The sequence below is a fragment of the Carcharodon carcharias genome, chromosome 2, assembly GCF_017639515.1.
Source record: "Carcharodon carcharias isolate sCarCar2 chromosome 2, sCarCar2.pri, whole genome shotgun sequence".
NCBI classification, from domain to species: Eukaryota; Metazoa; Chordata; class Chondrichthyes; order Lamniformes; family Lamnidae; genus Carcharodon; species Carcharodon carcharias.
Window position 1 is genome coordinate 154,654,160 of NC_054468.1, and position 27,683 is coordinate 154,681,842.

At 43.7% G+C, this 27,683-nt stretch overlaps 1 protein-coding gene across 2 annotated transcripts in view; it reads left to right on the forward strand.

The window, feature by feature from the left end:
• The window catches only part of fndc1 (fibronectin type III domain containing 1), a 286,089-nt gene that overhangs the window by 212,477 nt on the left and 45,929 nt on the right, over nucleotides 1-27,683 (forward strand). For both annotated transcript variants that reach the window (XM_041182867.1, XM_041182868.1), the window contains 2 exons: nucleotides 17,334-17,564; nucleotides 25,191-25,302. In XM_041182867.1, coding sequence (XP_041038801.1) covers nucleotides 17,334-17,564; nucleotides 25,191-25,302 — 343 coding nt within the window. The remainder of the gene's footprint in view (nucleotides 1-17,333; nucleotides 17,565-25,190; nucleotides 25,303-27,683) is intronic.

A 27,683-nucleotide genomic window follows, 5' to 3' on the forward strand; every position in this document is an offset into this window, starting at 1 on the left:
GTTTAATTTAAAGGGATATGTCATGGCAGGAGAGCTCAAAGCCATGGTGTGTTCCTCATGCTCCATGTGGGAAGCTGGGATCATTTCCAGTGCCCGGGACCAGCATGTGTGCAGGAAGTGTGTCCAGCAGCTGTATCCTGGGAAATTCGGGTTTCAGAGCTGGAACGGCAGCTAGGGACACTGTGGAGCATCCGCGAGTCTAAGAGCATTGTGGATAGCACATTTAGAGTGGTGGTCACACCGCAGTTGAAGGGACTTGAGGAAGGAAAGGAATGGGTGACCACCAGGCAGTCCAAGAGAAACAGGCAGGTAGTTCAGGAGCCCCCTGGGGTCCCGCTTGCAAATTGGGATTCCATTTTGGAGGCTGATGAGGAGTGTTGGTTCCTCCAGGGAGTGCAGACAGAGCCAAGCTTCTGGCAGCACAAGCAGCCTGTCTGTACAGGAGGAGAGGAAGAGCAATAGTAATAGGGGACTCTATAGGCAGGGGAACAGATAGGCACTACTGTGGCTGTCAACGTGACTCCAGGATGATGTGTTGCCTCCCTGGTGCCAGGGTCCAGGATGTCACTGAATGGCTGCAGGGCATCCTGAAGGGGGAGGGCGATAAGGCAGAGGCCATGGTACATGTTGGCACCAATGACATAGGTAGAAAGAGGGATGAGGTCTTGCATCAAGAATTCAGGGAGTTAGGCAGTAGACTAAAAAGCAAGACCTCTCGGGTTGTAATCTCTGCATTACTCCCAGTGCCACGGGCTAGAGAGCACAGAAGTAGGAGAATAGTGCAGATGAATATGTGGCTTAAGAGTTGGTGCAGGAGGGGAGGCTTTTAGATTCCTGGATCACTGGGACCATTTCTGGGCAAGGTAGGACCTGTACAAGTGGAAGGGTCTACATCTGAACCAGAGTGAGTTGAACATTCTTGTGGGTGGATTTGCTAGTGCTGTTGGGAGGAGTTTAAACAAATTCAGCAGGGGAGGGGGATACAGAATGTTAGCAGAATAGGGATACATCATAATACAGTAAAACAATCAAGTCAGAGGGAGTACAGCTGCATTAGGTTTCAAGGGAGTAAGGCAAGACTGGATGGCCTCTACTTTAATGCCAGGTGTGTTACAGGTAAAACGGATGAGTTAAGGGTGAAGATTGACACGTGGAATTGTGATATAGCCATTACTGAGACGTGGTTGAAGGAGGGTCAGGATTGGCAGCTCAACATTCTGGGACATAGAATCTTCAGGCGAGACAGAGAAGGGGGTAAAAGAGGAGGAGACATTGCATTACTAGTCAAGGAGTCAGTTACTGCAGATGATATCTTGGAGGGGGCATCGAATGAAGCTTTGTGGGTAGAGTTTAGAAATAAAAAAGGGGCAGCCACATTGTTAGGTGTTTATTATAGATCCCCAGATAGTCAGCGGGAAATTGAGACGCAAATATGTGCACAATTTGTGGAGGTGTGTAAAAACAAGAACAATGGGGCAATTATATTAGTTGATTTCAACTTTCCTAATATTAATTGGGTTAGACATAGTGTTAAGGCTTGGCTGGAGTGGATTTCGTGAAATGTGTACAGGAGAACATTTTAGATCAATATGTAGAGGGTCCAATATGTAGTGCTGGACCTAATTCTGGGGAATGAAGCCAGATAGGTGGCTGAGGTGGTGAGAGATCATTTTAGTGATAGCAACCACAACATGGTACAATTTAAGCTTGTTATGGACAAAGAAAAAGACAAGTTGCAAAAAAATGTTTTGGATTGGGAGAGAGTGGATTTTAGTAAAATAAGGCAGGATCTGGCCAAGGTAGACTGGGAACAGTTACTTGTGGGGAAGTCTACAGAAGAGCAGTGGGGGGCGCTCAAAGAAGAAATGGGGAGGGTACAGGCTCAACATGTTCCCTCTAGGGTGATAGGAAGGAATAACAAGCCCAGAGAACCATGGATGACCAGAGATATTCAGGATACGATGAGAAGAAAAAGAGAGGCTTTTAGCAGGTACAAGGGGAGCAAATCAGCTGAGGCATTCGTGGAGTACAGAAAGGGCAGGGTGGAGCTTAAGAAAACAATTAGGAGCGCAAAGAGGGGATATGAGAAAGCTCTAGCTGGTAAAAGTAGGGAAAATCACAAGATATTCTATAAGTATATCAATAAGAAGAGGATAACCAGGGAAAGAATAGGACCCATTAGGGACCAAGGGGGAAATCTATGGGTGGAGCCAGAGGACATCAGTAGAGTGTTGAATGAATACTTCACATCCGCCTTCACCCAAGAGAATGAGGATGAAGGTATGGAACTCGGGGAGAGAGACTGCGATGTTCTTGAGCAACTTGATATAGGAAGTGACAAGGTATTGGAGGTGTTGGCAGGCTTAAAAGTGGACAAAGCTCCAGGTTTGGATGATTTGTGTCCCAGACTGCTGAGGGAGGCAAGGGAGGAGATCGCAGGGGCTCTGACCCAAATTTTTAATTCCTCTCTGGCCACGGGGGAGGTGCCAGAGGACTGGAGAACAGTTAATGTGGTTCTGCTATTTAAGAAGGGTTGTAGAGATAAGCCAGGGAACTACAGGCCAGTGAGTCTCACGTCAGTAGTAGAGAAACTATTGGAGAAAATTCTGAAGGAGAGAATCTATCTCCACTTGGAGAGGCAAGGTTTGATCAGGGACAGTCAGCATGGTTTTGTCAGAGGGAGGTCATGCCTAACAAATTTGATTGAATTTTTTGAGGAGGTGACCAGGTGTGTAGATGAAGGTAGTGTAGTTTATATGGATTTCAGCAAAGCCTTTGACAAGGTCCCACATGGGAGACTTATAAAGAAGGCAAATGCACATGGGATACAGGGTAATTGGCTTAGTTGTAGGAGACAGAGGGTGATGACAGAAGAATGCTTTAATGACTGGACGCCAATGTCCAGTGGCATACCGCAGGGATCTGTGCTGGGTCCCCTATTATTCATCATTTATATAAATGACACAGATGACTATGTGGGGAGTGGGATTAGTAAGTTTGTGGATGACACAAAGATTGGCTGGGTGGTTAACAGTGAGGTTGAGTGTCTTGGGCTACAGGAAGATATAGACGTGGGGGGGAAGGGAAGGGTAAAACTCCAAGAAGTATGACTAATGGGAAACAAAGCAGCAGGTTAGCATGTGGGGTGGGTGGGGGTGGATTCAACTTCATGGAAAATTAAGAAAAAACTGAAAAGAAAGGAGGGCCCAGGAGAGGCTTTTAAATTCTCCAGAACACAAAATAGGACAGAGTGTTTGGAAAGGGTTAGGAATCTTACTTCAAGCACATCAGATAAAGGGATGACAATGAGAAAGGGAATGGGAAATACAGGACTGAAGGTGTTGTATCTGAATGCACGCAGTATATGAAATAAGGAAAATGAGCTTGTGGCGCAGATTGAAATTGGCAGTTATGATGTGGTGGGCATCACAGAGACATGGCTGCAAGGGGATCAGTACTGGGAGCTAAATATCCAAGGATATACATCCTATCAAAAAGATAGGCAGGTTGGCAGAGGGGGTGGGGTTGCTTTGTTAGTAAGAAATGAAATTAAATCGATAGCAAGAAACGAGGTAGGGTCAGATGGTGTAGAATCTGTGTGGGTAGAACTGAGGAATCGCAAAGGTAAAAAAAACCATAATGGGAGTTATGTACAGGACTCCGAACAGTAGTCAGGATGTGCGGCACAAGATGCACCAGGAGATAGAAAAGGCATGTAAGAAAGGCAAGGCTACAGTGATCATGGGGGATTTCAATATGCAAGTTGACTGGGAAAATCAGGTTGGTAGTGGATCCCAAGTAAAGGAATTTGTGGAATGTCTATGAGATGGCTTTTTGGAGCAGCTTGTGGTGGAGCCCACTAGGGAACAGGCAATTCTAGATTTAGTGATGTGTAATGAGGCAGATTTGGTAAGGGAGCTTAAGGTGAAGGAACTCTTAGGAGGAAGTGACCATGATATGATAGAATTTACCCTGCAATTTGAGAGGAAAAAGCTGGAATCAGATGTAACGGTATTACAGTTGAATAAAGGCAACTACAGAAGCATGAGGGAGGAGCTGGCCAGAATTGACTGGGAGATGAGCCTAGCAGGAAAGACAGTGGAACAGCAATGGCAGGAGTTTCTGGGAGTAATTTGGGAGACACAGCAAAAATTCATCCCTAGGAAGAAGAAGCATACTAAAGGGAGGACGAAGCAACCATGGCTGACAAGGGAAGTCAGGGACAGCATAAAAGCTAAAGAGAAAGCAAACAATGTGGTGAAGAGCATTGGGAAACCAGGGGAATGGGAAGCCTACAAAGACAAACAGAGGACAACTAAAAAAGAAATAAGGAGGGAGAAGATTAATTATGAGGGTAAACTAGCCAGTAATATTAAAGAAGATTGCAAAGTTTTTTTAGATATATAAAGGGTAAGATAGAGGGAAAAGTAGACATTGGGCAGCTAGAAAATGACGCTGGAGAAGTAGTAGTGGGGAACAAAGAAATGGCGGAGGAACTGAATAGTTACTTTGCGTCAGTGCAAGACACGAGTAACATCCCCAAAGTTCAAGAGAGTTGGGGGCAGAAGTGAGTATGGTGGCCATTACCAAAGAGAAGGTGCTAGGAAAACTGAAAGGTCTGAAGGTGGATGAATCACCTGGACCAGATGGATTACACCCCAGAGTTCTGAAGGAGATATCTGAAGAGATAGTGGAGGCGTTAGTGGTGATCTTTCAGGAATCACTGGAGTCAGGGAGGGTCCCAGAGGACTGGAAAATCGATAATGTAACCGCCCTATTTAAGGAGGGAGTGAGGCAAAAGACGGGAAATTACAGGCCAATTAGCCTGACCTCGGTTGTTGGTAAAATTTTAGAGTTCATTATTCAGGATGAGATTTCAGAATATTTGGAAGTGCATGGTAAAATAGGGCAAAGTCAGCATGGTTTCATCAAGGGAAGGTCATGCCTGACAAATCTGTTAGAATTCTTTGAGGAGGTAACGAGTAGGTTAGACAAAGGAGAGCCAATAGATGTTACCTACTTGGACTTCCAGAAGGCCTTTGACAAGGTTCCGCACAGGAGGCTGCTCAGTGAGATGGTTTTACTGGCAAGGTATTAGCATGGATAGAAGATTGGCTGTCTGGCAGGAGGCAGAAAGTGGGGATAAGGGGATCCTTCTCAGGATGGCGACTGGTGACTGGTGGAGTTCTGCAGGGGTCAGTGTTGGGACCACAACTTTTCACTTTATACATTAATGATTTAAATGAAGGAACTGAGGGCGGTCTGGCTAAGTTTGCGGATGATACAAAGACAGGTGGAGGGACAGGTAGTATTGAGGAGGCAGGGAGGCTGCAAAAGGATTTGGACAGGTTAGGAGAATGGGAAAAGAAGTGGCAGATGGAATACAACGAGGGGAAGTGTGAGGTCATGCACTTTGGTAGGAAGAATAGAGGCATAGACTATTTTCTAAATGGGGAGATAATTCAGAAATCTGGAGTGCAAAGGGACTTGGGAGTCCTAGTCCAGGATTCTCTTAAGGTTAACTTGCAGGTTAAGTTGGTAGTTAGGAAGGCAAGTGCAATGTTGGTATTTATTTCGAGAGGACTAGAACATAAAAGCAGGGATTTGCTGCTGAGGCTTTTTAAGGCTCTGGTCAGACCACATTTAGAATATTGTGAGCAATTTTGGGCCCCGTATCTCAGGAAGTATATGCTGGCCCTGGAGACGGTCCAGAGGAGGTTCACGAGAATGATCCCAGGAATGAAAGCGTTAACATATGAGGAATGTATGAGGACTCTGGTTCTATACTGTATGGAGTTTAGAAGGATGAGGGGGGATCTGATTGAAACTTACAGAATACTGAAAAGCCTGGAAAGAGTGGACATGTGGAAGATGTTTCCATTAGTCAGAGAGACTAGGACGCAAGGGCACAGCCTCAGAGTAAAGGGAAGACCTTTTAGAACAGAGATGAGGAGAAACTTCTTTAGCCAAAGAATGGTGAATCTATGGAATTCATTGCCACAGAAGGCTGTGGAGGCCAGGTCATTGAGTGTATTTAAGACCGAGATAGATAGGTTCTTGATTGGTAAGGGGATCAAAGGTTACGGGGAGAAGGCGGGAGAATGGGGTTGAGAAACTTATCGGCCATGATTGAATAGCGGAGCAGACTCGATGGGCCGAATGGCCTAACTTCTGCTCCTTTGTCTTATGGTCATATAGGATGGTCAAATGTGCAGATAAGTGGCAGATGGAATTTAACCTTGAAAAGTGTGAGCTGATGCACTTTGGAAGGAGTAATTTGACAAGGGAGTATTCAATGAATGGCATGACACAAGGAAGCGCTGAGGAACAAAGGGACCTTGTCGTTTTTGTCCATAGATCTCTGAAGGCAGAGGGGCATGTTAGTGAGGTGGTGAGAAAGGCATATGGGACACTTGCCTTTATCAATCGAGGCATAGATTACACAAGTAGGGAGGTCATGTTGGAGTTGTATAGAACCTTGGTGAGGCCACAGCTGGAGTACTGTGTGCAGTTCTGGTCACCACATTATAGGAAGGATGTGATTGCACTGGAGGGCATGCAGGGGAGATTCACCAGGATGTTGCTTGGGATAAAACATTTAAGTTATGAAGAGAGGTTGGATAGACTTGACTTGTTTTTGTTGGAGCAGAGAAGACTGGGGTGCGACCTGATTGATGTGTGCAAAATTAGGAGGGGCATGGACAGGGTGAATAGGGAGTAGCTGTTCCCTTTAGTTGAAGGGTCAGTCACAAGGTGCCATAAGTTCAAGGTGAGGGGCAGGAGGTTTAGAGGGTATGTGAGGAAAAACGTTTTTACCCAGAGGGTGGTTATGGTCTGAAATGCGCTGCCTGGGAGGGTGGTGGAGGCGGGCTGCCTCACATTTTTTAAAAAGTTCCTGGATGAGCACTTAACACGTCATAACATTCAAGGCTATGGGCCAAGTGCTGATAAATGGGATTAGGTCGGTAGGTCAGGTGTTTCTCATGTGTCGGTGCAGACTCGATGGGCTAAAGGGCCTCTTCTGCACTGTGTGATTCTGTGATTCATCATAGACCAGGAGGTCTTCTATGAATGTGAACTGGCTCTGTTGTTTGAACCATATTTTGGCTGCACCACAGCTTGGCCCTGATGAGGCCACCCTTGTTGGCAGTAGGTGCGGATGCGGGAACACTCTTCATCACAGAGCTGTTTTTTTAAAATTCATTTTACAGGATGTGGGTGTTGCTGGCTGGGCCAACATTTATTGCCCATTCTCAATTGCCCTTGACAATGCTGTGGTGAGCTGCCTTCTTGAACCGCTGCCGTCCCTGTGGTGTAGGTACACCCACAACGCTGTTAGGGAGGGAGTTCCAGGACTTTGACCCCAGCAACCATGAAGGAATGGCGATATATTTCCAAGTCAGGATGGTGAGTGGCTTGGTGGGGAACTTCCCATCTATCTGCTGCCCTTGTCCTTCTAGATGGTAGTGGTCATGGATTTGGAAGGTGCTGCCCAAGGAACTTTGGTGAGCTCCTACAGTGTATCTTGTAGATAGTACACACTGCTGCCATCGTTTGTCAGTGGTGGAGGGAGTGAATGTTGGTGGATTGGGTGCCAATCAAGTGGGCTGCTTTGTCCTGGATGGTGTCAAGCTTCTTGAGTGTTGTTGGAGCTGCACTCATCCAGGCAAGTGGAGACTATTCCATCACATTCTTGACTTGTGCCTTGTAGATGGTGGACAGGCTTGGGGGAGTCAGGTGGTGAGTTACTCGCCACAGGAATCCTAGCCTCTAACCTGCTCTTGTCGCCACAATATTTATATGGCTAGCCCAGTTCAATTTCTGGTCAATGGTAAATACTAGGATGTTGATAGTGGGGGATTCGGCAATGGTAATACCATTGAATGCCAAGGGGTGCTGGTTAGATTCTCTCTTGTTGGAGATGGTCATTACCTAGCAGTTGTGTGGTGTGAATGTTACTTGTCACTTGTCAACCCAGGCCTGGATATTGTGCAGGTCTTGCTGCATTTGGACATGGACTGCTTCAGTATCTGAGGGTTGGAGATGGTACTGAATATTATGCAATCATCAGTGAACATCCCCACTTCTGACCTTATGATGGAAGGAAGGTTGTTGATGAAGCGGCTGAAGATGGTTGGGCCTAGGACACAAGCCTGAGGAACTCCTGCAGCAATGCCTTGGAACTGAGATTGACTTCCAACAACCACAACCATAGTCCCTTGAGCTACGTATGACTCCAACCAGCGGAGAGTTTCCCTCCAATTCCCATTGACGCCAGTCGCCTCTATGCCACACTTGGTCAAATGCTGCCTCGATGTCAAGGCCAGTCACTCTCACCTGGTCATGAGTGCCGGCAGGGGTCTGATAATGTTTTGGAACTAGGCCAACTCAGCAACAAAGTCCACGTCCTTTTTGGTTTGAAGGCCCATAGTGGCCCTTGAAAATGTATCTGATGTTGTCTTATTTTTCCCCTGAAAGTGGAGGGTCTCATTGGCAAATATCATGAGGTATAGGTGAAATCTTTGGATGTGAGGAGGCACCTTTGCATGCTCCTTTTCATTTAACAAGGAACCCATGGTTCCATCTTGATCGTGACCTTGAGGCCAACGATATTGTAGGAAACTTCTTAAAGGTCTATCTGACCACAAGCTTTCTTCTTGATGACAGCTTACCTGGTTTCCATGCCCAACAGCCCTCTTGAAACGTAGTGGACAGATTGCTGACTGCCATCCAATTCCTCCTGAAAGAAAACCACCCCAAGGCCTGTGGACCAAGCATCGGCCACTATGGTGGTGGGGAGGGCTGGGTCGTCGTGGGCCAGCATGTTGATGGAGAACAAAATCTCCTTGATGTGAGTGAATGTATTTTTTTTCTAGGTGTCCCAGTACCACATTTGATCCTTCTTGAACAGGTGTCTCAGTGGTTCCATGACCTGTGCCAAGTGAGATAAAAACTTTGCCAGCTGATTGACCATCCCAAGGAGGTGCTGGAGGTCAGGGTTGGATGAAGGGTTGGGGAAATCCCTGATGGTCTTGGTTTTGTGTGAATCTGTCTGTTGTGATACCTTTGTTGTTGATGACATGGCCCTGGAAGTGGACGGAGGTTTTGGTGAACTCATCACTCAGTGTCAGCCCTGCCTCTTGCAGTCTCTCCAAGAGTGCCGTGAGCCTTTCATCATGCTCTTCCAGCATGATCCTGTGAACCAAGATATTGTTCATGTGGCAAATGACCCCTTGAAGACCCTGCAGGCTGTCTGACATGGTGCTTTGGAGTATCTCTGGTGCCAACATAATCCCAAAAGGCAAATGGTTGAAACAAAATCTATCAAAGTGGGTAACAAATATAGTTAGGAGCCAGGAGTCCTCGCTGAGGGGAAGCTGCCAGAAACTACTGTTAGTGTCTAGTTTGGAAAATGCCGTGCTTCATGAAAGTTTAGTCAGGCTCTCATCCACTGAGGACATGGGATGGACCTCCCTTGCTAGGGCCTTGTTAAGCTGTGTAAGGTCTATGCAGTTGCGGAGAGACCCATTCGATTTTTGGACTGGCACCATTCACGAGCACCATCTGGTAGGTTGTGTGACTGTAATCTTGTAGGAATTTTTCAGATGGTCCCAGTCCCATGAAGAGCTTCAGGAACTCTCACCTGTCTTTGGAGCCAGGCCCTTGACAGTTGGCCTTGTCAATCTGTTGCAGGAGGTTAAGCTCAGTACAGGCATTGCCATTTAATAGAGAGTAGTTCTGGTTGTGGAACATGACTTGGATTGTCCCTTTGCTTTTGTGACCTAATAAGCTAGACTGAGGGTTGGCTTCTGCCCATGTTGTATTCTCTCCCCTTAGGATTGTCTTGTGTTGCTCGCATAGCTCAGACAGTCTAACTAGCTGGATTGCTTTGTAGGGTAAGATAACCCTTAGCTTACAGCTCTGCAGACTTTTGCTGCGGTCTGGAGCAATGTTTTTACATAAAAGTATTTCCCTCAAAGACTCTAGTTTTGTGACTGGTCTGGGCCTTGGGTGAGCCCCAGTGGAGTTGGAAATGTGGAATTGTTATCCATATTAAGATTTTAAGCATTGGTACAGCTTTAAGAGCTTACAGGCTTCCAAAATGGCATTGCCGTTTACTGCAGAACAATGGATTTCCTGCATTTGCCAGTTTTGGCGGGCTTTGCAAAATGGCAGCAGTGTGCTTCTGGGAGAAGAATTTTTAACAATGGCTGCATGAGTCGGCCGTCTGTCAACTTGATTTATTTATTGATGTAGCATTGCGAATAGCGAGCCAATTAAATTAACTGCAGGCTTGCTGTTTAAGGATTCAGATGGTCGCAAGGCTCCCAAGAGTTGTGTAAGTTAATTGTTGATTTTTTTCCTTTTCAACTCTGAGGCTTGGAGTCGGGGATCAGGATTAGTGATGGGTTTTGTTCAAAAGGCACTTTTGACTGAATTAGTATAAGGGGCTTTTCAGGACTGGCTACAGACTGGAAGTTAAAAGGATTTAGGTCACACTAACAGGCTATGGGTTCTGAAGATTTGAAGTTAGACATGCAAGAGATATTCTATGGAGTCTTCTGCTGCAGTAAAATCACTGCATTTAGCTTCCTGGCTCTTCTCTCTGGAGCTTTTTCTGGTGAATTTTCTGCATCTGTAACTTCAGTTGGGAGCTTCTTTCAGTTCAGGATCCATTGAAGATTTTGTTTATCTTAGTTTTTCAGCATCCTTGTGAGGGTGAGGGTTTTTTGATCCCCAGCTGCCACTATCATGTAATGGTTTTGGTTACAGAACGTGTTTGTTAAGGAAGTCTTTGTAGTCTTCTGTATCATAACAGCAAGTCTTATTTGTATTAATTATTTGTAACTGTATACATACATAAATAAAGGATATAAGCAAGGAATTATCTACATGCCAGATCTTAACATGTCTCTGCTCAACACCACGCTGACTCTAGGTCTGGGTCATGTGTCTTCTTACATTACTGTGTGGGCAGCACTGTACTCAGTCCCACATTAACTCTTTATATACCAGACCCTCTTTTTTAAGAGGTTCAGACTGGTTTTAAGTCACACAGTCAAGCTAAGAACTTTTGTTTCCAGCCAAGGTGTGCAGCCAATCAGTAGTGTGTTTTGAATTTTCCTGCACAATGATATAAATTAGCAGGCAGCTTGAAGTTTGCATGCTCCCTGAATTGGAAGGAACAGGAATGGATTAATTGCACTTCACAATCCACGCGCTTGGTTTGGAATCAAGGAATCACTTTTGAAATGCACTCATTGTTGTAATGGCGTGAAACACAACAAGGTTCCACTAATATAAAAATAAAAACTGCGGATGCTGGAAATCCAAAACAAAAACAGAATTACCTGGAAAAACTCAGCAGGTCTGGCAGTATCGGCGGAGAAGAAAAGAGTTGACGTTTCGAGTCCTCATGACCCTTCGACAGAACTTCACTAATAGCAAACAACAATGAGCAAACAACCAGCCAATCTGTTTTTAGTGCTGTTTACTGATGGATGAATGTTGCCAAGGACCCTAGGTGAACTCATCGCTGCTCTTCAAATAGTGCCATGGGATCTTTCTCAGGCACCTGACAGAGAGTCACAGTTTAACCGCTCGTTTTAAATCCATAACCTCCAGTAATTGTATCAGCACTGGACCAAACTAACCAACAAGTAGAATGGTTGACATGCATAAAAATAAGCATTAAGGCCACAGGCACTGGTGATATGTCACACTATACCTTTGTGCCCATTGTTTATTGAAATGAAAATTTGGCACAGTATTAGGGCATATAACAGCACTTCTTGAGTAGAACTCTTCTGAGCTTTGAATCCATTCAGTGAAACTTTGCCAATAATTAGCTCTCTGGCTATCCAACATTCAACAATCATTACTTTGAATGACTAGGTCAGTTTTCACCAATCATTCTGATGGGCCACCAAAACCACATTAGTACATTTGTTCCTTCCTGATATTCCCATCATTGCTACATTTTCTCTGAGCGGAAAGTAGAAATCTTATTGAAAAATTTCCATTCTGTGATGGTGCTTTTACATCCATTGTGAATTCTGGTGGCTTGCTTTTATCCTAAAATCATCCCAGATGGCATAGCGGTCAAATGCTATCTCCAAATTTCTGTTAAGCCTTGACTACACATAATCCAAGGTTGGATTGCATATGGAGTAGCATATGTACTAACAATAAGTGTCGGCCGGAGAGTTCAATTTGCAACTAATAATTGTTCAACAAGTCACACTAATCAATTACTGTTGACAATGTAGCAGATATGGCTGTTTACTTGGTTAGAGAGTCTCGGACTAGGGCTCAGTTTTAGGATTGAGATGAGAAGTTCCTTCAAAGGTTGCGAATCTTTAGAATTCTATATCCCAGATGGCTGTTGATGCTCAGTCATTGAGTATGTTCAAGACAGAGATGGATAGGTTTTTGGCCACTTAAGGAATTCAGAGATATGGGGATGCACTGCAGCAACTTATCAGATCTCCGTGTAAACCTGTGACCTGTGTCAGCCCCCCTTAGAGGCAGGCAGTGGCGTGGTGGCAGTTTCACCAGGCTAGTAATCCAGAGGCCCAGGCTAATTTTCTAGGGCAGTGGCTCCCAACCTTTTTTGATGTCAAGGCACACCTTTATGCTATAAAAAATTTGAGGCATACCTCCTATTTTCTCCAACTGAAAAAGCCCTCGAGCCTTTTATCTCTAAAACCTCCTAAACACAGTTCATGCCACCATCTAATACAATTTTCATTAGTTTAGCCAGGCTTGTCCAAAGCCCGCATCCAGCCCCCGAAGCCCTTCTATGCAGCCCCTTGGAGTCGGGTTGGGGGGTGGGGGGGGTGCGGTGTGAGGGACGCTGACTGAGCGCGTGGGAGTGAGGGACGCTGACTGAGCACGTGGGAGTGAGGGACGCTGACTGAGCGCGTGGGAGTGAGGGACGCTGACTGAGCGCGTGGGAGTGAGGGACGCTGACTGAGCGCGTGGGAGTGAGGGACGCTGACTGAGCGCGTGGGAGTGAGGGACGCTGACTGAGCGCGTGGGAGTGAGGGACGCTGACTGAGCGCGTGGGAGTGAGGGACGCTGACTGAGCGCGTGGGAGTGAGGGACGCTGACTGAGCGCGTGGGAGTGAGGGACGCTGACTGAGCGCGTGGGAGTGAGGGACGCTGACTGAGCGCGTGGGAGTGAGGGACACTGACTGAGCGCATGGGAGTGAGTGGGAGTCTGCCTTGTGCCCAGTCTCAGGTTTCTCACTCACTCTCACCACCACCAACACATACATACACACATCCACCTACAATGGGCGAGGGTGAGTGGGTGAGCACTCTGAGATTGGGTGTGAGCCAGACACACACACTGGCCCTCTCACACTCTGGCCATTTTTATTAAATACCCTTTTTTTAACTTAACAATTTATTGCTATGACATTGCTGTACTTTTGCTCAGCAATTGTTTCTTTCCTTAAAACCTCAATTTTTTTTTTTGAAATTCAGTTTAATGTTGTGCCGAACTTTATCTTTCCGAAGTTTGCTCATCAGCCCCTTGAGTGAGAAAAATATGTAAATGTGGTCCCTCTGAGCGAAAAGGTTGGACAAGCCTGGTCTAAGCCATTTACAGTGAAAGCCTCATCACCAATTGCATGTCAAATACAATATTTTTATAAAAAATGTACACAATTTAAATGAGTTCCCATTAAAGATTTCAATTGTTCTCCGTTTTTTTAAGTCTGCATTTCTCAATGTGAAAGCTCATATTCGTAATATAAAATTAATTCAGTTTCTTCTCATTCATTAAAAATATAGGGAAATTATAAGTATATGAATCAGCGCAAAACACAAAAGAAGAAAATACTGTGAGCGGCATCTTACCGACAGTGCATGTGTGACACCTGGGCCTGCCTCTTTGAGCAGAGTCTCTTGATCCAGGGAGGAACTGATCACAGGTCTTGCTCCACTGACAGGTGTTTCTTCCTTTGTGTTTTTTTTTAACATCTGCCAGTGTTGAGAATGCCAACTCACATTGGTAGGTTATGGGAAATGGTAAGAGTACTGCTATAGAGCAATCTGAAATACATGGATATTTATGTCCCACAAGCAATCAAAACCATGTGTCCAGAGACATCTCTGAAAATTCAGTTTCAGCGTATGATCCATCCAGAGCTCTGCAAATTCCTCTTGTTCTTTTAAAGACAATTTCTTTGATGATTCAGAAGAAAGTGAACTAAATAGATCTTCCATACTCGTGGAGGGGAAGTAGCATTCAAACTTCTCCTGTAGTGTTTTATGATGTGTGGAGGTGAAGTTGAGTATAGTTTTGCCAGCAGGATTAACTGATGCCAGCTTGAACATCTCAATCAGCCCACTTGTTACTTTTTCCTGCCAAAGGGCCAGTTTTGATCTGAAGCCTTGGGGTAGGATTTTTACCTTGTCAGGCGGGCGCGGCAGGTGGGCGGCTTCGAAACTGACCACAACCTGCGATCAGGCTCCGACCGCAATTTCATGCTGGCTGGCCAATTAATGGCCAGCCACCGTGAATTGTGCACTGCAATGCTCACCGCTGACTGGGTGGGGGTGGGAGGAGGGCAAGTGTGGGTGCCAATGCATGCGTGCGGCTGTGCTCAGTGAAAGCTTCTTGAAGGCACAGAGCTGCCTCAGGGAGCTGAAGATTTTTAACATTAAAAATAAAGAATGGAAAAATAAGGAAACCGTGTCCCCTCATGTGACTGTCACTTGAGCAGGGACATGTTAAAATGAGTTTTAAAGTTTTTCTTTAAATCACTGTCGAAACCTCAACCCAACCGTGGATGAGGTTTCGCAAAAAATGCAAAGGCTGCTTGGCCTATTCGCCCGCCCACCAACTAAACGGATGGACATGCAGCGAAAAATTCCATTTAATTAATTAGTTAAGGACCTCAATAGACCTCTTAATTATCGGCGGACGTGTTGCCACCTCTTGCATGCATCCGAGCGAAATATCGCAAGAGTATGCGGTGACATCAGGATGCTTGCCCAACCTCATCATGCACTGTTTTTCTCCCGGTCGGGTACGTGCCTGCCTGATGAGGGGAAAATTCTGCTCTTGAAGTTTATCTGGCAGTCAGAATGTTGTTGTTTTTCCCCTGCATTTTAACATTTTGCTCATTCAGATGGCTAAATATCTCTGAAAGATATGCAAGTTTAGCACACCAAGAATTGTCACACATTAAATCTTTGTGTGGCAATTCATGTAGAGCTGAAAACTCTTTCAGCGTATTACAGAGCTAATTAACACAGGAGATGTTCTTTCCCTGAGATCTCCATTGCACTCCTGTGTGCATGAGCAAACCCTGGTACTCAGCTCCTGTCCTTCATACAAAATAGTTAACAAGCGTGATTTCAATTTTACATAATTCGTGCTTTCCACTGTTTGGCCTAATACTGCAGTTAACTCAGATGGCATTGTTTTGGCAACAGGGCTTTACAGTGGCTGACCTGGATGTTAAGATTCTGTTCTTTCACATCACTCACGAATCCTTTGACTTTTCCCAACATGGAAGCTGCTCCATTGGTGCAGATGCTATTGCACTTTGTCCAGGTAGATTGTTTTCCTCCAGATAAGCAGTTCTGACACATTGACGGGCAATTCTTTGCAAAAGAAGAAATTTTCTTTGAGAGAACCCCCGTCAACATACCTGACATTGGCTAAGAGCTGCTAATGTCCACTCATGTTTGTGGAGTCATCAACCTGCAGGGCAAATTTTCTGCTCATTTCTAATTTCTCTTGGAAGCACTTGTTTGATATAAACCAACATTTTGTCAATACGCCATTTGATTGTTATATCAGAAAGAGGAACTTTGTTGATTTCTTTGGTAGCATTAGCTCTCAATATTTTTGCCTGCCAGCTGAATTAGGGTTTCGGCAATGGTGTGCAGTTTCTTCGATAGTTCTGTTGAAGGGTCATGAGGACTCGAAACGTCAACTCTTTTCTTCCCCGCCAATGCTGCCAGACCTGCTGAGTTTTTCCAGGTAATTCTCCTTTTACCTTTGTTGCTCTCACTATCTGATCCTGACCTCCTCTGCATATTATTACCCAAAACACTATTCTGCTCCAGAACTTTGATTTCTCCCTTTATGCTTTTGAATTTTCCTTTTCCTGAATCCTTCCAATCCAGCCTTCCCAACAACCACCGCCCCCCCAATCTCCCACCTTTAACAGTTTAAAGCCCTGTTTAATTCTGTAGTTATTTGATTTGCCACAACACTGATCCCAACCGATTTAAGTGGATAAAAACAAAAAAACTGCGGATGCTGGAAAGCCAAAACAAAAACAGAATTACCTGGAAAAACTCAGCAGGTCTGGCAGCATCGGCCACCGATCTCCACCGATTTAAGTGGAGCCCATCCCAACAGAATGAACTCTTTCCCCAATGTTAGTGTCAGTAATCCATGAAGTGAAACCCCTGCCTCCCACACCACTCTTTCAACCACATGTTTAACCTTCTTATCTATCTATCCCTTTCCCAAATGGTTTGTGGTATAGCTAACAATCCAGGTGGTATTATCTTTGCCGTTCTGCATGTTAATTTCAACCCTAATTCCTCAAACTCTTGCAGCAGATCATCATTCCACCTTCTACCTATAAAATACAGTTAACCCATTTTTGAATGAAAAACAGGAATTTTATTATCTACTTAAAAGGAAAAAATCTAAATGAATCAGTATCATTAACATATTGAATAAAAGAGGAGCTCCTTGTATTTCCTTTCCAAAAACAATCATTGTGAATTCTCATTGTACTACCAATACAGCATTTAGAAAGAACAATATATCAAACAATCAAAGCAACAGCATTTATACGTATATCCCAGGCTTCAACCTTCACAGGAAATCTAAACAATCCTCAATCGCTTGAGGGCAGGCCAAGAAAGATGTGACCACTTGCTCTGCAAGTGGAACAACTCAATGTGACTGTGGCTATCCAAGTCAGACCATCCCCCATGTGCTGAATTTCTGCCCTGAGACATCCATTCCTGGTGGCATTGCAAGCATTCACACTGCGCCAGCTGAAGCCATTGAATGGATTGTTCACCTCGATATTGAATTGTAACTGCTTCCCCAGCCATACGAATAAAAAGTATATCCATTTTGTACAGTTATCCTCAATTTCTGAGATTCTCAACCTCCCTTCCGTCAAAACTCAACATTGATATCTCATCACTGTATAAGACTTTTAGTCCCTAAATACTGCTGGTGAGCTGGTAAATCTATAAATGGCCTGTTTTCTATATATGTCTTTTGTCATTGGGAACTGAATTTTTTTGGAATGATTTTTATTCAGTACTTTGACCTGTTGCAGCTGCTCACGTGAATTACATCAGCAAAGATCCAGCAGCCCCTTGTTCATTGACAGAAGCACTGGAGCACTTTCAAGTGGATTCACTGGTGGATATTATTCCAAAAGACCTGCAGGATGAAACCCTACCTCCCGAGCAAGCTCCACACAACATCACCATTGTGGCTGTCGAAGGCTGCCATTCCTTCATAATTCTTGACTGGGCAAAGCCTCTAAAGAACGAACTTGTAACAGGTAGAGATTAATTTATTTTATATTTTCTCTTGGGTTATACAAGGTAATATTTATTTCTCATCCCAAATTTCTCTGATGGCATTAAAGAGTTGGCCATGTAGTATATGAATTGGGAGATATGTAGGCTGGGCCAGATAGAGGTAGTAGGGATCTCTTTGTTGAGAAACATCACTACAACAGCAGCAGCTACGTGCATTTGTATAATGACTTTAGGTCCAAGGTGCTTCACAGGAGTGATTATCACATGAGATGCTAGAACAGATGACCAAAATCTTGGACAAGGAGATTTTAAGGAGCATCTTAAAGGAGGAGAGAGCAATAGAGGGGTCAACAGATTTAGGGATGGAGTTTCCACACTTGGGGCCGACAGAACTGAAGGCATGGCTGCCAAAGGTGAGCGATTAAAATTGGGGATGCACAAGAGAGTAGAATTGGAAGAGCACAGAAATTTCAAAGGCTTATAGTGTTGGTGAATGCTAAAGATATGGGGAGGGGCAAGGCCGTGGAGGAATTTGAAAGCACTGAAAAAAAAAATTTTAAAAGCAAGGCATAACTAGACAGGGAAGCCAGTATAGGTGAACTAGTAGAGGGGTGATGGATGAATGGGAGCTGGTGCAAGGTAGGGTTTGTGCAGCCGAGTTTTGGATGAACTGAAGATTAGATAGGGTGGAATATGGAAGGCTGGCCAAGTTAGCATTAGAATAATCAAATCTGGAGAAAGCAAAGGTACAGGTGAGGGCTTCAGCAGCCGGTGAGCTGAGGCACGGATGGATTTGGCCCATGTTACAGAGGAAATAGGTGGCCTTGGTGATGAAATGGGTAAGTGGTCAGAAGCTCATTTCAATGTCCAATGTGACAGACATGGTTGCAAATGGTCTGCTTTGGCCTCAGGCAGTTGCCAGGTAAAGAGGGATGGAGTCTATGCCTGGGGAGAGGAGCTTATGGCAGTGACCAAGGATAATGGCTCTGTCTTCCCAGTTAGAGGGATCATGAGATGCAGTGGAATGTGCACGTGGAAACTGATGCTTTGTTTTTGAATGATGTTGCCAAGGGCCAGCATGTTGGAGCCAAAGATAAATCTTTGTAAGGCAAGAGAGCTAACAGTACGGAGGGGGAAGAGAAATCATTGTAAGCGAGTCTCTAGCTATAGAGGAAGATGGTGTAGTCAACTGCATTAAAGACTGCTGACGGTTGAGAAGGATTAGGAGGGATAGTTTTACTATGGTCAAAGTCACATGGGATATAATTACAACTTTGATAAGAGCTGTTTCAGTGCCCTGACAGGGGCAAAAACCTGATTGGTGTGATTCAAACAAGGAGTTGCAAGAAATAATGGGCATGGATTTGGGAGATGACACACAGGCAAGGACTTTGGATAAGCTCCTAGATTGAAAGGAACTTTTTCATAAGTTATAAACTCCATTCAGGAAGGAGTTATGGAGAAGGGCGATGATAATCTACCCCTTCATGGATTCTATGTTGTCAGTTTTGGGGAGGGTGAGTGAGACAGGAAGGAGATAGGCACGATTTTATCCCCCAGCTTGTGTACTGGGTAGGGAGGTCAGTGTGATAGAAAGTTGTGATATTGGGGTTGCTGCTTGTAAAGAGACAGCAATGAGTGCCTCGAATGACCCTTCAGAGGATGCAAAGTGAGGCACAGAGGAAGGCTGCAGGCTTACCTAAGAGGGATACATGACCCGGACAGCACCATGATACTGTGAAGGTTGAGGAGTGCTGAAGTGTTGGGGATGTGCTTTAGGAGGGCAAAGTTACCCAAGAGGGGAAAAGTGGAAAGAGGCATGGCAGCAGAAGAGAGGGATCTAAAAGGGGTAAAGAGAAACGCAAGGATGGGAGAGAAAGGAGAAAATAGAAGTGACATGCTTATGTCAGGAGCTAATTGGGTTAAAATTAACAATCGATCCAGCATCAATTGCTGCTTGTGGAAGAGAGTTCTAAAATTCCTCCAGTCTTTGTATGCAGAACCATTTCCTAATTTCACCCCAGTCTTAGGCTCTCCAATTAGTGGAAATAGGTTCCCTCTACCAACCCTGTTTGTTCATCTTTAATATCTTGAAAACGTTGACCAAATCATCCTATATCCTTCTGAATTCCAGGAAACACAACCATAGTTTATGTAATGAAAACAAAAATTGCTGGAAAAACTCAGCAGGTCCGACAGCATCCGCGGAGAGAAAGACAGAGTTAACATTTCGAGTCTGTATAACTCTTCTTCAGAGGAACCGGTCAATAGTTTATGTAATCGCTCCTAATAATTTGACCCCAGGAACCCAGGTATCATTCTGGTAAATTTATGCTGCACTCCTGCCAAAAGCAGTATGTCCTTTCTAAACTGTAGTGTCCTGATGTGTTCACAGTAATCCAGGTGTGGTCCGACCAGGGCTGAAGCATGACTTTTCCCTCCTTGTATTCTTTTCATCTGGAAATAAAGGCCAGCATTCCATTAGCCTTTTTGGTTATTTATGTATCTTTTCACAACATTTTAATGATATGAGACCTCAAGTCTGATTTCAGTGTCTCACCATTTAAAGTGGATGACCACAAGATTGCCTACGTTGAAATCCAATTTTCACAGCTTTGCCCTTTCACTTATCAATCAATATCTCTTTGTAATGTTGTGCTTCCATCCACGCGACTGACAATGTCTCCTATCTGTGTCATCAGTAATTTGGAAATGTGCCTTTCTGTCCCATCATCTAAATGTTTAATGAACATAGGTGTGCAGGGCACAATTTCAAAGTTTTCATTTGATGAATGGTGATAGACTTCAGGGGGACATAGATAAGCTGATGAAAGAACAAGGGGAGGCAATATAAACCAACTGATGTAATGCTAAAGAGGATGGAGGAGCAGACTGACCTGGGATGGTATATGTGGGAAAATCACAGGTTAGGTGGCAAAAGTAGTTAATAAGGCATATGGGATCCTGGACTTTATAAATGGGAGCATAAAGTATCAAAGCAGGAAGTTATGGTGAATCTTTTATAAAACACAGCTTCAGCAGCAACTGGAATATTGTGTCCACCACACAAAGCATTAGAGAGGATGCAGAAATGATTTACAAGAATTGTTCCAGGGTGAGGCAATTTAGTTATATGGATAGATTGGAGAAACGGATTGTTCTCCTTAAAGAAGAGAAGGTTGAAAGGAGTTTGGTTTTCACAATCATGTCGTGTCTGGAGTGAGCGAATAGGAAGAAGCTGTTCCCATGGGTGGAAGGGTTGAGAACCAGGCAACATCAATTTAAAGCGAATAGCAAAAGAACCAAAATTGACATGAAGGAAAATCTTTTCATGCAGCATGTTTTTTGGACCTGGGTTGCACTACCTGAGAATGGTGGAGGTAGAGTCAATCTTGGCTTTCAAAAGGGAATTACATAATTATCTGAAGCAGAAAAAACAATGTACAGCTACAAGGTAAGGGCAAGAGAGTGAGACTAGCTAAGCTACTCTTGCAAGGAGCCAGCAAGAACACAATGGGCCAAATGGCTCCATGGGGTGGGGGAGTAGTCGTGAAGGTGAGGGGTTAGTCGGCAGGTAGTGAGGGGGTAGTTGAAGGTTGGTGGAGTCAGTACTATAGTTACCCATGAAACCAAACTTGTATCTTAAATGTAGATGGGATGGTGTTTTGTCCTGAATGTTGAAAATGGTCAGTCAGAGTTGTACCATTAGGTCACATACTGAATTTTCAATATTTTATCTTGTCCAGGAACCTGGCAAATAATCAGTAATGCAAATGTATGCCCCACCCACCCAGAAGTCCCCATGTAAGGATTGCACAGCAATTGCTCATGAAGCTTAAACTTCCATTGGGCAATTACCCTGCACTGGGAACCATCCAATACTCCAACTTAAATCACAGAGTTAGGATGGTTCCAATTGTCTTAGCAGAATAGTTGCCTGGGAAGAGATAGAAAAATGACAACAACTTCTACCTCCTGGGTAACTATAGTACTGACTCCACCAACCCCCAACTACCCCCTCACTACCTGCCGACTAACCCCTCACCTTCACGACTACTCCCCCACCCCCTGACTAATCCCCCATGCCCCCAACTTCCCTCATGACCCATAACTACCCCCATCCCCAGATATCCTCCCAACCTGCCCGACTAAACCCCCTTCTGACCCGCCGACTAACCCACACCATCCCCGACTGTGATTGCCACTCCACGGATGTTCTAATCTTTTGTTTTATAAAACAATTATTGTAGTTGGTATAAGCCATTCTTTTGTTATTCTTTCTTCTAGCTGAACTATTATGGACCGGGGACTGTAATTGCATTGGGCACGTCTTACATCATAACAAAATGTACTAGGATGATCAAATCCTATATTACTGGCCTTACACTAATAAATTACACTTCCATTTAATGTCACCCAAGGCGTAATCCCATATTGACCTTTATTTTTCTTTTGTTATCCCATAATTTTGCACTGCTGCTCATCCCAAAAAATGTACTGGGGCCTCAGCTTTGTATCTTATATGTCACTGACATAGAGGAAGGAATAGAAAGTTTTCTATCCAAGTTTCCAGATTACATTAAGGGGGACAACAAATTGTGCAGATGGAGCAAGCGCTTACAAAGGGATATTGACCAAGTTAGTGGGAAAATCCATGGTCATTGAAATTCAAGGTTCACTTTGGATCTGAAACAGTCAGAACAATTTCTATCCCATTGGACTGTAGAGAATGTGTCAAATTCAGGAGTTCCACATATTGGGACGGGGGGTGACTTTTAACCTCAAAAAAGTGAATTTGCGTTGGCTGGGAGATTAGTGTTAAAAACCTGAATCCCAACTTAAACCCACCTCCAAACTGCCCATCTTCAATTATAATGGAAACGGGAAAGTGGGTTGGCATTTTAAATATTATAGTGAGGCTGCAGGCCTCATATTAAACATTTGAAATTTAACTGTGGACAGTGTGTTTCCTGATTCTGGGGGAACACAACAGCTAGATGCAGAAGAGTGCTGACAGATTCATTTACTAGCTGCCTGACAGGGCAATCCACCCAGCAATCAGGCGCTGTCATGGCACTTGATTCTGATCTTTCCCACCACCTACGTTTCCCCTCGTTGCACCTTCACAAGGTCTTTGATTCATTCCCCAGGCCTCTATTTCACCCCACCTCCAGATTTCTGATCTCTTTCTCCCCCAACCTCTGCTGCCCCCAATCAAAGGCCTCCAATCTCCCCTGCACCCCCAACTCTCCAATCTCTTGTGAATATTTTCTGCACTTTCTCTAATGCCTTCACATCCTTCCTGAACTTGTGTTTTATTCAGGTTTATACCAGTGAATTGGGGGAAGAGTTTCTTCCAGGAACATGCACTGAAAGAAATAGGGTTTGGAGGGAGAAGCAGGGTTTAGATGGAGAGTGATACAAGCAAGTGATCAGACAGGTCCTTATCTTTGATTAATACTATGAGGCCAGTGAGGGTCTTGAAATGGCAAGGTCAAGGGGTGGCTGTGAATATGGGAAGGGGGGTTTTTATAGAAAGTGAGATTAAGGGAGGACAGGAGAGCAGTGAACTCGAGAGAGAATGTGACGAATTGAAATGGTTGATATGACCTAGGATGAGAAGTTGTTCAGTGCCGAGGTTGAAGGAGGAAAGCAGTGAATATATATCGCTGAGAAACTTGGCATGGTACTTGGTTGGCACTGGAGAGCAAGGATTTTAAGTGAGGGGTGGAACAAGGTGAGATGCTCAAAGGAGGAGAAAGTGCCAGAGAAGCAAGAAAGAAAAAATGAATGAGTTGTATTAACATTTCATGACTGTCGGATGTCTCAAAGCACTTTACAGCCAATGAAGTACTTTTTGAAGTGTAGTGATTGACGTAATGTTGGAAGCATGGCAGCCAATATACACTTGGCAAACTCTTACAAACAGCAGTGTGATAATGACCAGACAATGGATAAAAGATTGGCTGGCAGAAAACAGAGAATGGGTCATTGTTTGATTGGCAGGCTGTGACGAGTGGAGTCCCAGAGAGATCTGGGGCTTCAACTTCTTACAATTTATGTCAATGACCTAAATGAGGGGAGTGAAGGTGTGGTAGCTAAATTTGCAGATGACACAAAGATAGGTAGGAAAGTATGTTGTGAAGAAGACGTAAGGAGTTTGCAGACGGATATGGATAGGTTGAGTGAGTGGAGAAAAACCTGGTAAATGGAGTATAATGTGAGAAACTGTGAAGCTGTTCATTTTAACCGGAAAAATAAAAAAAGAGTATTATTTAAATGGAGAACAGCTGCAGAATTCTGAGGTGCAGAGGGATCTAGGTGTTCTAGTGCAAGTGTCACAAAAAGTTAGTATGCAGATACAGCACATAATCAAGAAGACTTAATGGAATGCCATCCTTTGTTACAAGAGAAATTGAACATAAAAATAAGGATGTTATGCTTCAGTTATACAGGGCATTAGTAAGACCACATCTCAAATACGGTGTGCAGTTTTGGTCTCCTTATTTAAGGAAGGATGTAAATGCGTTGAAGGTGCTTCAGAGAAGGTTTACTAAATTGATACCTGGAATGAGTTGGTTGTCTTATGTGGAAAGGTTGGACAGACTGGGTTTGTTTCCACTGGAGTTTTAGAGGAGTGAGGGGTGACTTGATTAAGTATATAAGATCCTGAAAGGTCTTGACAAGATGGACGTGAAAATGATGTTAACTCTTGTGGGTGAGTCCAGAACTAGGAGGCACCTTTTTAAAATTAGGGTTGCCATTTTAGGACAGAGGTGAGGAGAAGTTTCTTCTCTCAGAGGGTTGTGCGACTTTGGAACTCTTTGCCTCAGAAGGCGGTGGAAGTGGGGTTTTTGAACATTTATAAGGCAGAGGTAGATAGGTTCTCGTTAGGCAAGGTAATCAAAGGTTATCGGGGGTAGATGGGAATATGGAATTCGAAACGCAAACAGATCAGCCATGATCTTATTGAATGGTGGAGCAGGCCTGAGGGGCCGAATGACCGACTTCTCTTATTTCGTATGCAGATAATCTCTTTTTGCGATGCGGATTCAGTGATAAATATTGCCAAGGACACCAGGGATAACTCCCCTACTCTATTTCGAAATGGTGCCATGGGATATTTTATATCCACCTGAGCAGACAAGTGGGGCCTCAGTTTAGCAGTTCGTCTGAAAGATGGCATATCCAATAGTGTTGGATTGTCAGCATTTTCTGCTTAAGCCCCAAGTGAGACTTAAAACCTGGAAATTTGTGATTCAGAGGTGAGAATGCTACCAACTGAGCCACAACTGGCTCACAGGGAAAAGGGACAGACTCAGGTGTGATTTGGTGGAAAGAGGTACACCTTCACAGTCTGGGTGAAGCAAGTGGTGGAAGATATTAGCAGGGGAAAGGCTTCATCTTGGGGTAAGGTACCATCAGCCCTCTGCCAGGTTTCCATCAAGGCTATTATGTTGATGCAATCATCCACAATAAGCTAGCTCATCGATAGCAATGGTTTTATTCACAAGTGAAACTGCACATTCTAAAGGAAATATGAAACAAAATTTTAATCCCTAAGTTAAGATAAGTTGAAACTTCTGATTGCCAATGGAAAGTAACAAAATTCTGATTGAATTTACTTCTCTTAATTTGAATTGCAGGTTATCTTGTCTATAGTGCTTCTTATGATGACATCTTGCAGAACAACTGGTCTGCAAAGCCTACAGCAGCCAGCACGCACTTACCAATTGAAAATCTGAAGCCAAATACAAGGTATATTGGATGGAAAAATGTGACTAACTGCAAAACACTCGCCTGTACAGTTTTGATAACTTCCCCTCGTGTATTTGACCCGTCCCCAGCAGTTTTACAGACCATTATACCCAACTGATGTTTATGTTCTGCACAAGCTTTCTGCCACTCTGCTTAATCTTGCCTTACCCTGCTATTTATGCACACAATGCTTGGGAGTTATTTTAAGAGAAAACGTGTTCTCAGTATATGGACAATGCTGGCAAGGCTGCTTTTTGTCCATCCTTAATCATACTGGATTGCTGCTTTGAGCCGCTGCAATCTTTGTGTGAGGATTCTCCCACCATGGTGTTAGGTAAAGAATTCAGAGTTTTGAAATCCACAGCAATAAGGTAACTTCAAGACATATTCTGCTGCAATAGTTGGGTTGTGACCAATAAGTTTAGCTGATATTTTGCTCAGTTTTCAACATAAAGATATGTTACAACTGAGTGACTTGCTGTGCCATTTAAGAGGGCATTGTATTAATAGGTTGCAGTCATTGGTAGACCAGACCAGATAAGGATGGAAGTTCCCTTTTTTTGAACATCATTCACCACACCACTGCTCCTGAAGCCCCCTCCAACTTGGATACATTTTTAATGTTCCACAAGCACAGCGTATGCAGACATTTTGGTCTCTTTGGTTTTAGTGCCACACTCGACTGTACTATCTAGCCATCAGGGAAGCTGCTGCAAGTTCCTAATTTTGTTGACATCAATATATTGACCTTTCAAAGAAATTCTCCTGTAACATAGAGGAATCCTAAATCGGAAATAATCTGTTATACTTAGGAGATGGTTCTGTTGCTTCACTGGAATTTGACAGAGCAGGCTCATTGATGACATTTTTTAAGCTCGAGCTCATGTAGAGTGTAATGGAGTCACAGTTTTAATAAATGGGCCTAAATTAATTTTCAGAATGTTTCCAGATCACTGAGAAAAAATACTGCAGATTGAATATGTTTCTCAACAGCAAGATCCTGAATTTGAGAGGAAAGTTTTGAAATCTGGCAATCCAACAAGGAGTCCCATGCAAATCAGGATATTGGAAGATCTGTTACCAGCAGTGAAACCTCTTTAGTAGCTTAGACTTAGGATATTGGTCCAGTTCTAGCTTGAGATGTTCCAGTGGCTCACATTTAAGTTATTAGCGAAACATTTGCAGTTGGATAAACCTGACTGAGAATCTCAACATTCCTAGCAGCATCAAAAGTATATTTGATGCCTTCCTTTTTTTAACACTAAGAAGCTGTTTGGTAGCCAAACAATACTGCAGTAGGTGTAACACAGTAATGAATGGAGTTTTGTGACCCAGATCCTATTCTTGCATGTTATGGAAACAGGACCTTGGTTCACCAGGCAAAGAGTTGTGCTTATAATTAAAGACAAAAGAATTGCCAGGTTATCCTCAAAAGAGCACAGTTTTACACCTTGGATAGGTTGTTCACAGGATAGTGCTCTTGCTGATTTGCAGGAAATCAGATAAATTCATGTCAACCTCTTTATCTTCGGTGGAGAATAGTCAGTTCACCTGCTGTAGGCATGGCCATTCCTGAAATGTCTCATGCAATTTCTGTTGATTTATGAGTCGATTGCATGAGCTTCACTTTCTAAAAGTACAAATAAATGCTTGCACCAGATGCATATTTTCCAATGTCTAGTACGAGTTGCTAACATCTGACTGTTAGGAGAGGCTGGATGCTGAGCATATCCTGTTGAGTTCTGACAGCAGTTTCTGACTAACTGCCTATGGCAAGAGAGTATGTTCTTTGTGTCACCTTAGCTAATGTTAGTACAGATACACTACTAGAAATTTGAGCCTGTGGTCAAATAAAATAAATAAGAGCTCCAACTTTAAGATGTGAAATATAATGCACAAGGGCATATTGACTGAATTGTAACAAAGTCAACTGGTGCATAACATTGGAATGAATACAAATTGGTACTATATAATTTTCCATTTAATCATTTCATCATGAGTTATTGTTTCATCATGCTTTTTTCTTTTAACAGCTTGATTGCATATGGTTTTAGACCTTATAATTAAATCAAGGCTAACCAGATTTGTAACCATTTCTCATAGAATATGAGATCTGTCACTTAGCAACAATCTTGGCTGATCCAGTTGACTTCTTGAACAGATTGCTTACTTCAGAATTTTAATTAATACAAGTTTAGAGACTAGAACTTAATGCTGTATAGCCAGGAAGTGGCTCTTGTAATATGAAGAAATTTGACAGACATATTAACGATTTGAATGCTACTGTAACAGAAATAAGACGTTTATGATTCACATTGCATATTGTTGTACTAGGGTTTCTTTATTCAAAGGCCTGTTAAGGCCATTAATAAACTAATTAA